At 41.9% G+C, this 15123-nt stretch overlaps 1 protein-coding gene across 3 annotated transcripts in view; it reads right to left on the bottom strand.

Moving 5' to 3' along the window:
• Positions 1–15123, bottom strand: part of MAP3K3 (mitogen-activated protein kinase kinase kinase 3) — a 74132-nt gene that overhangs the window by 28686 nt on the left and 30323 nt on the right. For all 3 annotated transcript variants that reach the window (XM_067022042.1, XM_059046919.2, XM_059046920.2), the window contains 2 exons: positions 7406–7505; positions 1714–1827 (listed from right to left, as the gene is read on the bottom strand). In XM_067022042.1, coding sequence (XP_066878143.1) covers positions 1714–1827; positions 7406–7505 — 214 coding nt within the window. The remainder of the gene's footprint in view (positions 1–1713; positions 1828–7405; positions 7506–15123) is intronic.

Raw genomic sequence — 15123 nt, 5'->3', positions numbered from 1 at the left:
TCCAATGACTAAAGGAACAGGGAATAATAAAAATGGTCTCAGTCAAAAATACTGACCAGGGCTTCCCTGGTGGCACAGTGGTTGAGAGTCTGCCTGCCGATGCAGGGGACGCGGGTTCGTGCCCCGGTCCGGGAGGATCCCACATGCCGCAGAGAGCTAGGCCCATGAGCCATGGCCGCTGAGCCTGAGCGTTCGGAGCCTGTGCTCCACAACGGGAGAGGCCACAGCAGTGAGAAGCCCTCAAGCTAGAGCCTTAAAAAAGGTTGACAACCATGGTCTGGCAAAGAGGAAGAAGGAAGAACTGCAGAATAGTGGAACTATGCTGAAGAACTTGGACAGATGAGACTGGGGAGTTGAAAGGAAGGGTAGTTAGTGATAAACCTTGGATGCTAGGCTAAATTTAGATCTTGCATGATAGGCAATGAGGAGGGACTACAAGGAGCAGGTGAGTAACTTGAACAGAGAAATGAAATAATAAAGTACATATTTTCTTCAGAATACTTCCCAAAACATATCCAGAAAAAAAGACATTGTGAGAGAGACCAGTCCTCATGCTCAAGGAAACTTCTATATTAGAAAATGTCTGAGCTTCCCTGGTGGCGCAGTGGTTGAGAATCCACCTGCCGATGCAGAGGACACAGGTTCGTGCCCCGGTCTGGGAAGATCCCACAGGCCGCGGAGCGGCTGGGCCCGTGAGCCATGGACGCTGAGCCTGCGCTCCACAAAGGGAGAGGCCACAACAGTGAGAGGCCCGCGTACCGCAAAAAAAAAAAAAAAAAAAAAAAAGAAAAAAGAAAATGTCTTCTTCATTCTAAGCCTTCCTAACCCGCATTCTCTTGTGTCTTTCGCTAATCAATAGACAGTCCAAGGTCTCTTTAAAAATAAATGGTCAGCATAAAGCACCATTCCATCTAAACTCTGTCCTGGTATGGGGCGTCCATAGTTCTCAGGCAGTAATGTCAGCTGTCCACAGTTGGCTGTCTTCAAGCATAAGGAAAGGAAAGAGTGCCAAGAAATCTTCAGGAACATGCATCTGAAGAAACCTGGTAGAGCCATCAGTGATTAGAAGACAGACCCAGATTACAAGCATTCTTGTGAAATGTAGGCCCCCAGGGACCCGTTAGGAGAGGAAACTACATAAGGGATGATCCCTCACTTCTGAAGGCCCCCATAGATTGCTGCCATTTGGTAAGGTAGCAGCTGGTAAATTACAAGAGGCCCTTTAGCCCATGGCCTTTTTTCCACTGAACAAAAGGGAAAGTTTGTTTCCTACATGTGTCCCAAGGGAAAGTCATGGTTGCCAAGGAGTTGTGGGAGTTGGGTTTCCAAAGCATGATAGTCTCAAATCCTTGACAGCCTCTGCTAATCAGCTCCCCCATGCTGAGCAAATCTCTCTTGCTGGGGTCCAAATCTAGTCGAAAGAACATAAATACAGAGAAAAAGAATTTCCTCCTTTATCATAAAATATTTCCCTTCCTCCCACACCACAAGCCAAGTCACCTTCAGTTGCAATTTTAACACCAATGATCTGGCTTCGCAGTAAAATCAAATGCAGAAGGCTAAATGGTTACTGATCCAGTGGGCTGGGCCACACCTACATTCTCGCTTTAGCAGTGACTAAGGAACACAAAATTCTGTCAAGGAAGCAAGGTGGACTCCTGAAGGACAGCAAGCTTTATCTTCAGCTGTCAGGTCATGACAGGGGCTACTTACATGGTTTCTGTCCTGGGACAGCAGCAATATCCTAAGGCTTTTCATGCTTGAGCTTCTATCCAAAATATCAATTGCTTTATCAAGATCATCTTGGTTCTTCAGCAGGATGGAGAGCTGTGACACAGGACACAGAAAAAGGAAATCTCATAAAACATAAGTCTTTAGTTTGCAAAAATAAGCAAAATAAACACAAAAATATAAATTTGGAGGAAAACAATCTCAGTGGATACTATGGGGTCTCAAGAAATCTAATTGAAACCACAGAGATATTTTCTTTTCCTTTTTATTAAGTTTACAATTGAATAATTTTTGGTAAATTTACAGAGTTGTGCAACCATCACCACAATTCAATTTCAAAACATTTCCATTGCTCCAAAAAGATCTCCTGTGCCCATTCATAGTCACTCCCCTTTTCTACCTCTTACCCCAGGCCACCACTAATCTACTTTGCCTCTAGAGATTTGCATTTTCTGGACATTTCATATAAATGAAATCACACAATTCATATCCAATTCAATTCAATTCATAGTCTTTTGCATCTACTTCCTTCACTTTGCTTAACGTTTTTGAGTTCATCCATGCTGTATAGCACGTATCAGTACTTTATTTCAAGTTATTTTTTCTTTGATGGTATAAAAATATTTTTAAAAATTTTTTCAGTTTTTAAAAAAATTTTTATTGGAGTATAGTGGCTTTACAATATTGTGTTAGTTTCTACTGTACAGCAAAGTGAAACAGCTATACGTATACATATATCCCCTCTTTTTTGGATTTCCTTCCTATTTAGGTCACCACAGAGCACTGAGTAGAGTTCCCTGAGCTATACAGTAGTTTCTCATTAGTTATCTATTTTATACATAGTATCAATAGTGTATATATGTCAATCCCAATCTCCCAATTCATCCCACCCCCCACCAAGATATTTTCTAAGAAAAGTTTCATCTCTAAAAATAACCCTTTACTCCAAAGCATCAAATCCGAAATGGTTATAGGCCCCATATTTCTTCCCAAATTAAGCAGTAGAATCATGTCCCATTCTACCCTGTGCTGACATTAACAGAATAAGCAGAAAAGGCACAGGAGGAGGAGGGGGCAGGCAGAGGATGAAAATGTTACTCAAGTAAGTACACAAACTTAGACCATACAGAAGGGTTTAGTATCTCAATGTATAAAGGTTAAAAAAAATCAGTGACTAGAACCAAAAACTACTTCCTCTGTTTTCATTCCACTGAAGTATTAAAGAGATGGTTCTTGAGGGTACAGATAAGCCTCACTCACTGTTAAAAGCAGAAGGTATTATGAGTACTTAGTATTAAAAGATGCAAAAGTATGCTTTCCCTAAGACCTAAAAAATGTCAGATCTTATGTATTTGTGGCAAACATAAAGCAAAAATCCTATTAATTTCTTCAGTTCCTGATTCAGAATACAAGGAAATGAGAACTCTAAACTCCAGGCCAGGAAAAAACAAATAGTAAAAACAGTATTTAAAATAAAACCTTGGGCTTCCCTGGTGGTGCAGTGGTTGAGAGTCTGCCTGCAGATGCAGGGGATACAGGTTTGTGCCCCGGTCTGGGAAGATCCCACATGCCGCGCAGCGGCTGGGCCCATGAGCCATGGCCGCTGAGCCTGTGCGTCTGGAGCCTGTGCTCCGCAATGGGAGAGGCCACAACAGTGAGAGGCCCACATACCGCAAAAAAAAACCAAAAAACAAAACAAAACTAAACTAAAATAAAACCTCAAGACAACCCATGGAATGGGAGAAAATTTTACAAATCTTATCATATTGTAAAAGAATTCCTTCCTGGGTAACATTCAAAGTAGGGATAAATAAGAACTGGTGTTGGGGGAGGCGGGGAAGGGGTGGGTGGAGATAGGGGAAGATAAAGAAATTACTGGAGTAGGTTTTAACTTAAAAAAAAAAACTACAGGGCTTCTCTGGTGGCGCAGTGGTTGAGAGTCCGCCTGCCGATGCAGGGGACGAGGGTTCGTGCCCCGGTCCGGGAAGATCCCACATGCTGTGGAGCGGCTGGTCCCGTGAGCCATGGCCGCTGGGCCTGCGCGTATGGAGCCTGTGCTCCGCAACGGAAGAGGCTACAGCGGTGAGAGGCCCGCATACCGCAAAAAAAAAAAAAAAAAAAAAAACAACTACAATTTTGCAAATGTATGATAAGGGTCTAGTATCCAGAATATATAAAGAACTCTTACAATTCAACAATAAAAGGACAAACAATCCAATTTTTTAAAAGGGCAAAAGATTTGAATAGATATTTGTCCAAAGTAATATAAGCACATGAAAAGATACTCAACATCATTAGTCATTAAGGAAATGAAAATTAAAAACCACAGTAAGATACCACTTCACGCCTACTACGATGGCTATAATTTTTTTAAAAAAAGAGAGAATCACAAGTATTGGTGAGGATGTAGAGAAATTACAACCCTTATACATTGCTGGCAGGAATGTAAAGTGGTACCAGTTGATATGTGAAAGTTGGGCAGTTTCTCCAAAAGTTAAATACAGAGTTTCTACAAGAACCACCATTCCACTCTTAGGTATATTTTAGAGAACTGAAAACTTTTGTTCATATAAAAATTTGTACACAAATGTTCATAGCAGCATTATTTATAATAGCCAAAAGTGAAAACAACTCAAGTGTCCATCAACAGATGAGTGGACACACAAAATGTGGTACATTCATATAATAGAATATTATTCAGCCATAAAAAGGAATGAAGTATGAGACATGCTACAACATAGATGAGCCCTGAAAACATGCTTAGTGAAAGAAGCCAAACACAAAAGGCCACATACTGTGTGATTCCATATATATGAAATGTTCATAATAGGCAAATCCAGAGAGACAGAAAGTAAATAAGTGGTTGCCAGGGACTGGGGAGTGGGGAGAATGGGAAGTGACTCCTAAGAAGTACAGGATTTCTCTTTGGGGTGATGAAAAAGTTCTGAAATCAGGCAGTGATGTTAGTTACACAACTCTGTGAATATACTAAAACAACTGAATTACACAGTTTAAAATGTAAATTAAAAAATAAAAGGGTAAATTCTATGGTAGGTGAATTATATCTCAATAAAGCTATTATTTCAAAAATATAAACATAAATAAAATAAAATCTCAACAGATTTTTTCATTTGTGGTTCACAAATCCTGACAAGGCAGGGTTTAGAGGGCAAAGAAAAATAGTTGAGACATTTGAAATTAATAAGATGTAGATTAGTCAATTCTTGGTCACTGACATTAGCAGACTACGGACAGACATGAATGATTTAAAATAGTAACAATTATGGGAGTTCCCTGGTGGCCCAGTGGTTCGGATTCCAGGCCTTCACTGCCATGGCCCAGGTTCAATCCTTGGTCGGGGAACTGAGATCCTGAAAGCCGTGCAGCATGGCCAAAAAACAACAAAAAACAAAGTGATGAAAAATAAATGCTCAAATAAATTAGTCTTCACTGACTCAAAAAATAATGACAATTACTTATATTTGGCTTTAAAATCAATATCTGTATAAACATTTGAATACAGGAATGCCCAACATTCTGGGCAGTCATTCCCTTGGCAAAAGAGTTTGAAAATGGTGTGGCCTCTCCCGTTGCGGAGCACAGGCTCCGGACGCGCAGGCCTAGCGGCCATGGCTCACGGGCTTAGTTGCTCCGCGGCATGTGGGATCTTCCCGGACCAGGGCACGAACCCATGTCTCCTGCATCGGCAGGCGGATTCTCAACCACTGCGCCACCAGGGAAGCCCGACATCTGAAATTCTTAATGGAAAGAGAACAAGTAGTACTAAATCATCCAGAAAAGTCTTTACTAACTAAAGAACACCTTCTTTAATGCTGATCGGCTGGCTGACTTTAGCCTCACTTTCTTATATAGTCACTGATGCTTGAGCTGCAAATTTTTTTTTTTAATTAATTAATTTTTGCTGTGTTGGGTCTTCGTTTCTGTGCAAGGGCTTTCTCCAGTTGTGGCAAGTGGGGGCCACTCATCGCGATGCGTGGGCCTCTCACTATCGCGGCCTCTCCTGTTGCGGAGCACAGGCTCCAGACACTCAGGCTCAGTAGTTGTGGCTCACGGGCCCAGTTGCTCCACGGCATGTGGGATCTTCCCAGATCAGGGCTCAAACCCGTGTACCCTGCATTAGCAGGCAGATTCTCAACCACTGCGCCACCAGGGAAGCCCCGAGCTGCAATTTTTTGAACTTCTATGGATTTGACATTTGTATTTGGGGGGGTTCTCATATCCTGTATTTAAAATGTGTTACTTTACATACTTTAAAATACTTACATCTGTGTTATCTATTAACTATAGAGTCAGTGGTTTATTTTTCAAATTTGCTGTATTTCTAAAATTTATCCAAAAAGCAAAAATCAGATGGTGTTATTTTTGTTAGCTATTTGGCAGTGCACATATCCAGTTGTGGTTGTACATTTTATATGAAGAGGACCACAGAGTTTCTGCCAACAAATCTCATCTCCTACAGATTTAAGCCCCAAAGTATAGGAAATTCTTAACTTTCCAACCAATAAAAAAATAAAACTACAAAGTAAGGGGGCTTCCCTGGTGGAGCAGTGGTTAAGCATCTGCCTGCCAATGCAGAGGACATGGTTGGTCCAACCCCTGGTCCAGGAAGATCCCACATGCCACGGAGCAACTAAGCCCATGCGCCACAACTACTGAGCCTGTGCTCTGGAGCCCACAAGCCACAACTATTGAGCCCATGTGCCACAACTACTGAAGCCCACGTGCCTAGAGCACATGCTCTGCAACAAGAGAAGCCACTGCAATGAGAAGACCGCGCACCGCAACGAAGAGTAGTCCCTGCTCACCGAAATTAGAGAAAGACCACGCAGCTACTAAGACCCAGCGCAGCCAAAAATAAATAAATAAAAATAAATAAATTTTAAAAAAGAAAAACTACAAAGTAAGGACCTGACTCTCAAAGAGCCATGAGGTTGCCCAGCTTTCTTGTTTTGCCCCCCAACTCAGTTCCCTCAAGATGCAGGCTCCTTACTGGGCACAAACACAGTGCCTTTCAGACTAATGCAAAGCACCAGCCTAAGCAGACTGCAGCCTCTAGTACGTTCCTTGGAGCTGGGAAAGCAGCCAAGTAACTGACATTCAAAAGAATTCCTTCCTGGGTGATGTTCAAAGTATGAATAAATAAAATGGCTGCTGGGCGGGGTTAGGAGGACTAAGAGTTAAAGAAATCATTAGAGTAGGTGCTAACGTTTGGAACCAGCTACAATCAGAAGTTAAACTCTGAGAGAAGAATCCAGCATTTATGCCTGTCAACAGTGGATCTACCCACCAGTTTTCCACACCTCCCCAGCCCTACTGAACCCTATGCTACTAAGGCTGTGCTGGAAGGAAAAAGATAACCTACAAAATGTAAAGGAGACAATATAAGCCCTGACCCTAATCCCATACCTGATTCCACCATGAAGTATTAGAGCTACCAGCACTGAATGAGCACAGGGAATGGACATAGCTATGTAACCTCCCATGTAACAAAAAAGAGAAATCGCAGAATTACTGGAATTAAGAAAAGAGGCTCCAGAAAATGAAAACCTGAAGATGACATTAAAGGAACAAACTAGGAAATCCTCAGTTAAACAGAGAGAAAAAAGGTAGGCAGCTGTGCCTCCCTTGCCCGCACACCATCCATCTTTCGTACCTCATTGTTCATGTAATGTAGATCAAGAGGCTGCCCAAACACTGTCGTCACCTTGTGCTCCACATCTTCATATCTTACAGGCCGGCTGAATGCTATAATTCTGAAAAGGAACAGAAATCATGGTTAACTGTGTATTTTATTTAATTAATTAATTTATTTTTTTGTGGTACGCGGGCCTCTCACTGTTGTGCTCCCTTTGCGGAGCACAGGCGCCAGACGCACAGGCTCAGCGGCCATGGCTCATGGGCCCAGCCGCTCCGCGGCCTGTGGGATCTTCCAGACCGGGGCACGAACCCGTGTCCCCTGAATTGGCAGGTGGACTCTCAACCACTGCGCCACCAGGGAAGCCCCTAACTGTGTATTTTAAATGCAGGGTTTAGAAGCTACGGCTCCTGAGTGTTATTTTCCTTTTCTTTTCAACACAGAATTCTTTTTTTCATGCAGCTAATCTTTTTCTGTATTTTTTTTCTTCTCTTACATCTACCTTTATCTTTTCACCCTTCTTCTGAGCATCTCTCAGGTTTGTCAATAGTACCTATGAGCAGTACTCAATCTCAACCATTGTTCTTCCACTTCAGCTCAGCTCTTTCGGTCAATGACAGTGCAGTATCATAGGAGGATACCTGGATTTAAAAGCTATGCTTCAAATATTCCTGTTAGGAAGAAAACCTGGGGATTGGAGCAGCAGTCCTGAAAACATGGTCTTAACTCCTAAATGACTCAACTCCAGGACTTGAAAGGTCTCTTCCATTGTTCATTTTTGTGATGCCACAGTAATCTCAATGCTGATTATCCTCAGAAATGACATTTCCTTCCATAGTCACAGGAATTCCCCTGAGTTGGTTATATGCCTGATCAGTTTTCTTAACCAGTGACACATGTGTGCATGTAAGTAGTGTTGATATTGATGCTTTTCTAGAGAGACTCTCTAGGTCAGTTCAAAGAACAATTTCTATAAATATATGGTAGAGTAAGAACATGTTCAAAGAGGTCTTCAAATGATTTGTCACTAAATGTCACAGCAAAATTTACAAGTGGGGATAGATGAAACAAGTTTGGCAAAATGTTGATAATGTTGAAGCTGGGTGACAGGTCCTTGGGGGTTGAGTATCATTCTATTTTTGTGTGTGCTTGAAATTTTTTTAATAACAAGCTTTAATTAATGCATTAGGTTTAACTAAATGATACTGGAGGTAGTCAACAATTTTTGCATATAAAAGTGGCAATTTTATATAGGACCAATCCAACAGCCTAAAACTTAAATAATTAAAACAAAAATAAGCAAAGAGGGACTTTCCTGGTGGCGCAGTGGATAAGATTCCACACTCCCAATGCAGGGGGCCCGGGTTCGATCCCTGGTCAGGGAACTAGATCTCATCACACGCCTTTCGCAACTAAGAGTTCGCATGCCACAACTAAGGAGTCCATGTGCTGCAACTAAGGAGCCCATGAGCCACAACTAAGGAGCCCGCCTGCCACAACTAAGACCCCACACAACCAATAAATTTTTTTAAAAAAGCAAAGAGATAAACAGAAAAGAATATCAGAAACCCATATATATTATATATATATATATACAAATATTAAGAAAATACAGGATTAAAAAAAATATTAGAGTAGGGAAGGTCTTCCTAAGCATTACATAAAATAGAGAAGACAAAAAGGAAGAAGACAAGTTTGACAACAAAAATTTAAACATTTGATGGGAAAATAAACCATCAACAAAGTTAAAAAGAAATACCAAACTTGGAGAAAATACTTGTAAAAATAAGTAAGAAAAAGATAATCCAACAGAAACACAAGCAAAGGATATGATGAATGGCTAATAAACACACGAAAAGATGCTTAATGTGATAGGGGAAAATGTATATTAAAACCACCTTAATCTGTTAGCATGTCTAGACTTAGATGAAATCTGACTAGTGTGTGGCAGACTAGCAGCACTCAGCCATCAGCCTCTATAGTTCTTTATTATTTATTTATTTATTTATTTTTTGCGGTACGCAGGCCTTTCACTGTTGTGGCCTCTCCCGTTGCAGAGCACAGGTTCCGGACGCGCAGGCTCAGCGGCCATGGCTCATGGGCCCAGCCACTCCGTGGCATGTGGGATCCTCCCGGACCGGGGCACGAACCCGTGTCCCCTGCATCGGCAGGCGGACTCCCAACCACTGTGCCACCAGGGAAGCCCGCCTCTATAGTTCTTGCCCTCCTCCATACTGACAGGAAGAAGTGTGTGGTTCTTTCATATACTCCCTGCTCCCCCAGAGTGGGAAGTGGTATAACCAGAGAAAGAAGCAATAAGTCACAGGAAAGAGGGATCTAAGCCATTTTTTAAAAATTTTATTTTATTGAACTATAGTTGATTTTACAATGTTATATTAATTTCTCTTATATAGCAAAGTGATTGTTACACATATACATGCATTTTTTCATATTCTTTTCCATTATGGTTTATCATAGGATATTGAATATAGTTCCCTGTGCTATATGGCAGGATCTTGTTTATCCATTCTATATATAATAGTTTGCATCTGCTAATCCCAAACTCCCAATCCATCCCTCCCCCACCTCCTTCCCCACTGGCAACCACAAGTCTGTTCTCTATGTCTGCGAGTCTGTTTCTGTTTCATAGACAAGTTCATCTGTGTCATATTTTAGATTCCACATATAAATGATATCATATGGTATGTTTTTCTCCTTTTAAAAAATAAATTTATTTATTTATTTATTTATTTTGGGCTGTGTTGGTTCTTCGTTGCCGCGTGCGGGCTTCCTCTAGTTGTGGTGATCAGTGGCTACTCTTCCTTGTGGTGCACAGGCTTCTCATTACAGTGGCTTCTCTTGTTGCAGAGCATGGGCTCCAGGAGTGCGGGCTTCAGTAGTTGTGGCACGTGGGCTCAGTAGTTGTGGCTCGCAGGCTCTAGAGCACAGGCTCAGTAGTTGTGGCACATGGGCTTAGTTGCTCCACAGCATGTGGGATCTTCCCAGACCAGGGCTCAAACCTATGTCCCCTGCATTGGCAGGCGGATTCTTAACCACTGTGCCACCAGGGAAGTCCTGTCTTTCTCTTTCTGACTTACTTCACTTAGTATGATAATCTTTAGTTCCATCCATGTTGCTGCAAATGACATTATTTTGTTCTTTTTTATGGCTGAGTATTCCATTGTATATATGTATCACATCCTCTTTATCCATTCGTCTGTCAATGGACATTTAGGTTGTTTCCATGTCTTGGCTATTGTAAATAGTGCTGCTATGAACATAGGGGTGCATATATCTTTTGAATTATAGATTTGTCTGGATATATGCCCAGGAGTGGGATGGCTCGATCATATGGCAACTTTAGTTTTTTGAGGAATCTCCATACTGTTTTCCATAGTGGCTGCACCAATTTACATTCCTATCGACAGTGTAGGAGGGTTGCTTTTTCTCCACACCCTTTCCAGCATTAGTTATTTGTAGACTTTGTAATGATGGCCATTCTGACCAGTGTGAGGTGATACCTCATTGTAGTTTTGAACTGCACTTCTCTAACAGTTAGTGATGTTGAGCATCTTTTCATGTGCCTGTTGGCAACCTGTATGTTTTCTATGGAGAAATGTCTATCTAGGTCTTCTGCCCATTTTTCGATTGGTATGTTTGTTTCTTTGTTATTGAGTTGTATGAGCTGTTTGTATATTTTGGAAATTAAGCCCTTGTCAGTTGCGTCAATTTGCAAATATTTTCTCCCAGTCCATAGGATGTCTTTTCATTTTGTTTGTTTCCTTTGCTGTGCAAAAGCCTGTAAGTTTGATTAGGTCTCCTTTGTTTATTTTTGCTTTTATTTCTCTTGCCTTGGCAGATTGACCTAAGAAAACAGTATGATTTGTCAGAGAATGTTTTGCCAATGTTCTCTTCTAGGAGTTTTATGGTGTCATGTCTTATATTTAAGTCTTCAAGCCATTTTGAGTTTATTTTTGTATATGGTATAAGGGTGTGTTCTAATTTCACTGATTTACATGTGGCTGTCCAGCTTTCCCAACACCACTTGCTGAAGAGACTGTCTTTTCTCCATTGTATATTCTTGCCTCCTTTGTCAAAGATTAATTGATGGCAGGTAATGTGGGTTTATTGCTGGGCTCTCTATCGTGTGTTCCAATGATCTAAATGTCTGTTTTTGTGCTAATACCACACTGTTTTGATTACTGTAGCTTTGTAGTATCGCCTGAAGTCTGGGAGGGGTATGCCTCTTGCTTGGTTCTTTTTCCTTAGGATTGTTTTGGCAATTCTTAGCCTTTTATGATTCCACATAAATTTTAGGATTATTTTTTCTAGTTCTGTGAAAAATGTCATGGGTAATTTGATAGGTAAGCCATTGGATTTCAATGAAATCTGGCTGGCTGAAATCAGTGGGCACCGTAAAAGCTGTTATCATCTAGAACTGTGCTGTTCAATATGGTAGCCACTAGCCACATATGGCTATTTAAATTCAAATTAAATTTTAGAATTGGCTCTTTCAGTCCCACTAGCCACATTGCCAAGTGCTCACTAGATACATGTGGCAAGTGCCTAGTATACTGGAGAACACAGCTATAAGTCGGCCCTCCATATCCACAGGTCCATATCTGCAGATCAAAAATATCTGAAAAAAATTCCAGAAAGTTCCAAAAAGCGAAACTTGAATTTGCCGCATGCCGGCAACTATTTACATGGCATTTACATTGTATTAGGTATTATAAGTAATCTAGAGATGATTTAAAGTATACACAAAGATGTACATAGGTTATATGCAAAGACTGCATCATTTTACATAAAAGACTTGATGATCCAAGGAGTTTGGTAGTATCCACGGGGGTCCTGGAACCAATTTCCTCGGCTACCAAGGGATTACTGTAGAACCTTTCCATTACAGCAGAAAGTTCTACTGAACAACATTGATAGGATATTACTATAAACCATAATCTATCCTTCACACAATGTCTAACATCTCAGGAAGATAATTTCTCTATAACTATTCCTCATCCACCACTACCTTTCATTTTTGGAAATTATACTGCTGAATGTATTAGTTTATATCCACCAGGAAATCCATCCATATTGTAATCCTTATATTTTTTTTTCCCTCAAATCAACTGTCCCAAGCAATAATTAGGTGCGATCTAGATATGAGTGTTTTCTGGATTCTTTTGAGAGAATACCTTTGTATTAATTCAAAAGAGGCCAGCCTTTTTTTTAAAAAATCAATTTTTTTTATTTATTTATTTGTTTGGCTGCATTGGGTCTTTGTTGCTGCACGTGGGCTTTCTCTAGCTGTGGCAAGCAGGGGCTACTCTTCCTTGCGGTGCACAGGCTTCTCATTGCAGTGGCTTCTCTTGCTGTGAAGCATGGCTCCAGACCTACGGGCTTCAGTAGTTGCGGCACGCGGGCTCAGCAGTTGTGGCTCGCAGCCTCAGCCATTGTGGCTCGCAGGCTCAGCCATTGTGGCTCACAGGCTCTAGAGTGCAGGCTTAGTAGTTGTGGCACACAGGCTTAGTTGCTCGGCAGCATGTGGGATCTTCCTGGACCAGGGATCAAACCCATGTCCCGTGCCTTGGCAGGCAGATTCTTAACCACTGTGCCACCAGGGAAGTCCCCGGGGCCAGCCTTTCTGAATAAAATATGAGGAGATCACTCAGATGTCTCTAGCACAGTTAGGAAAACATCAGGCTCAGAGATAAATTTTCCTGCATTTGGCCTGGTGATGAGCCATTCAAAACCCCCAAAAGCAGCCCAAAAGTCTGGTCAAGATCAGAAACCAGCACTCCCAGGTTTGGTAAGATCTCAGCTGCTGCTACCACCTTGAATAAGAGACATTTTTAGGCCAGTACTTCAAAGAGGGGTCTAACACCCAGGACAACCATCCCCACCAGTGTTCAGACACGAAGGGAAGGAGATCCTAATCTACAGTCCTCTTCTGCCCTCCTGAGGCTAAGAGGGAGGAAGGGTAGAAGTCTGATGCCCACCCTTCCAAAGCAAAGGGAAAGTCAGCCCACCAGAATGGATACCTGGCAATGACGAATGGGAAAAGTCACTACTTCTTTCCTCTTTTCTGTAAATTCTTATTCTATAAGGGCCTACAACATTTAGGTAGATACTGTCCATATTCCCTGTAAAAAGTAAAGAAAGCCCATAATAACAGTTTCTACAAAATCCTAAGACATGAAATACACGAAACCAGAGCTGTCTGGCACAGAGCAGCTTGAACTTGGCTTCTCCGCACTGACTTTATAAAGTCCTCAATTCCACATACAGTACACAAACAGTGAAACGCCACGGCTCCCAAAAACAGCTCCATAAAAAGAGAATGCAGTTTTCAAAACCTTGATACCAACACTGCCGCTCAGGGCTTCAAAAGCCTGACCACCTTAAATATTTGTGGTTTCGATCTGGCAGCATCTCTGAAACTAAACACATAAACTTTCTCAGTGTAAGTCCTCTCACTGTAGCAGCATGCCACTTAGGGAACAGGAATTCAGGAGAGCGTAACTGTGTAATTAGGCTCCAACACAACTGAGCTTTTGATTTCATATCTTCATACTTCTGAAAACTCTCTGCTGCTCCAAGTTTGGCAATCCCTCCAAAACCCAGCCAGGTCAAAAGTCTGAAAAGGAGCGGCAATGAAGTGACAATTTAAGTTCCATGCTACTGGCAGGTCATAGGACAAACAGCTGGGGACAGAGCTCAGAAGACCTTCTTCCCTCCGGCCCTGGAACAGGCCTAGAATTCGGATGGCGGCAGCAGAACCCTGGCTCTGCAGACCACTCTTTGTACAATGTTTCCATTCGGCAACCTCTGACAACCTTGCAGGCTTCCGAATGTATTTTTTTAAAGGGAGAACAGCAGCCAAAGATCTCCTCTGGAGCTAGTTTCAAAGTAGGCTGAAAGATGCCAGTGGTAGAGAACTACTAGTACAAGAGCATTTGAAGGCACTAAGGTCCTCTGGTGGGACTCCTAAAGTAGGTGGATCTTATATTGATGGGTATGCTCTTTGCCCTTCCAAATGCTCAAAGCAAAGGAAAAAGGGCGGGGCAGTTATCAATGGGAGAGAAAGGCAAAGAGGGGGAAAACAGATATTGAAAAGCATGCTTGTGCCACATACATGCACACACAGGGTCTCAAATATCCCCTGACCAGAGTTCTGTATGCTTTCTTAAAGGTTTTCCTTAAAATAACTTGAGAAATTCAGTGGAGTCACTTTTCTCCACTGAGAACTTCTACCTTGACTTCCTACAAAAAACTAAATACTGACAATGGAGAAAAGGATACAAGGGTTTTGTAACATTACTTTCACTTCCCTAACAAGGTAAAATACAGAATGCAGACTGAAAACTCCCTCTTTTTATGTCCTCAAATGAACTGAAATCTTTCACAACTGAGGGACTTGATGCAGCTTCCCATGACCTAGAGACATTTTAAACTTTTTTTTTTCTTTTTCCGCTGAGTTGGGTCTTCATTGCTGCGCACAGGCTTCCTCTCGTTGTAGCGAGCAGGGGTTACTCTTCGTTGTGGTGCGTGGGTTTCTCATTGCAGTGGCTTCTCTTGTTGCAGAGTACGGGCTCTAGATGCACAGGCTTCAGTAGTTGCAGCTCGCAGGCTCTAGAGCACAGGCTCAGCAGTTGTGGCGCACAGGCTTAGTTGCTCCGCAGCATGTGGGATCTTCCCAGACCAGGGCTCGAACCCATGTCTCCTGCACTGGCAGG

This window comes from Kogia breviceps, chromosome 19, assembly GCF_026419965.1.
Source record: "Kogia breviceps isolate mKogBre1 chromosome 19, mKogBre1 haplotype 1, whole genome shotgun sequence".
Classification (NCBI taxonomy): domain Eukaryota; kingdom Metazoa; phylum Chordata; class Mammalia; order Artiodactyla; family Physeteridae; genus Kogia; species Kogia breviceps.
The sequence above is the reverse complement of the archived record's forward strand: the minus strand, read 5'-3'. Positions and strand labels throughout refer to the sequence as shown.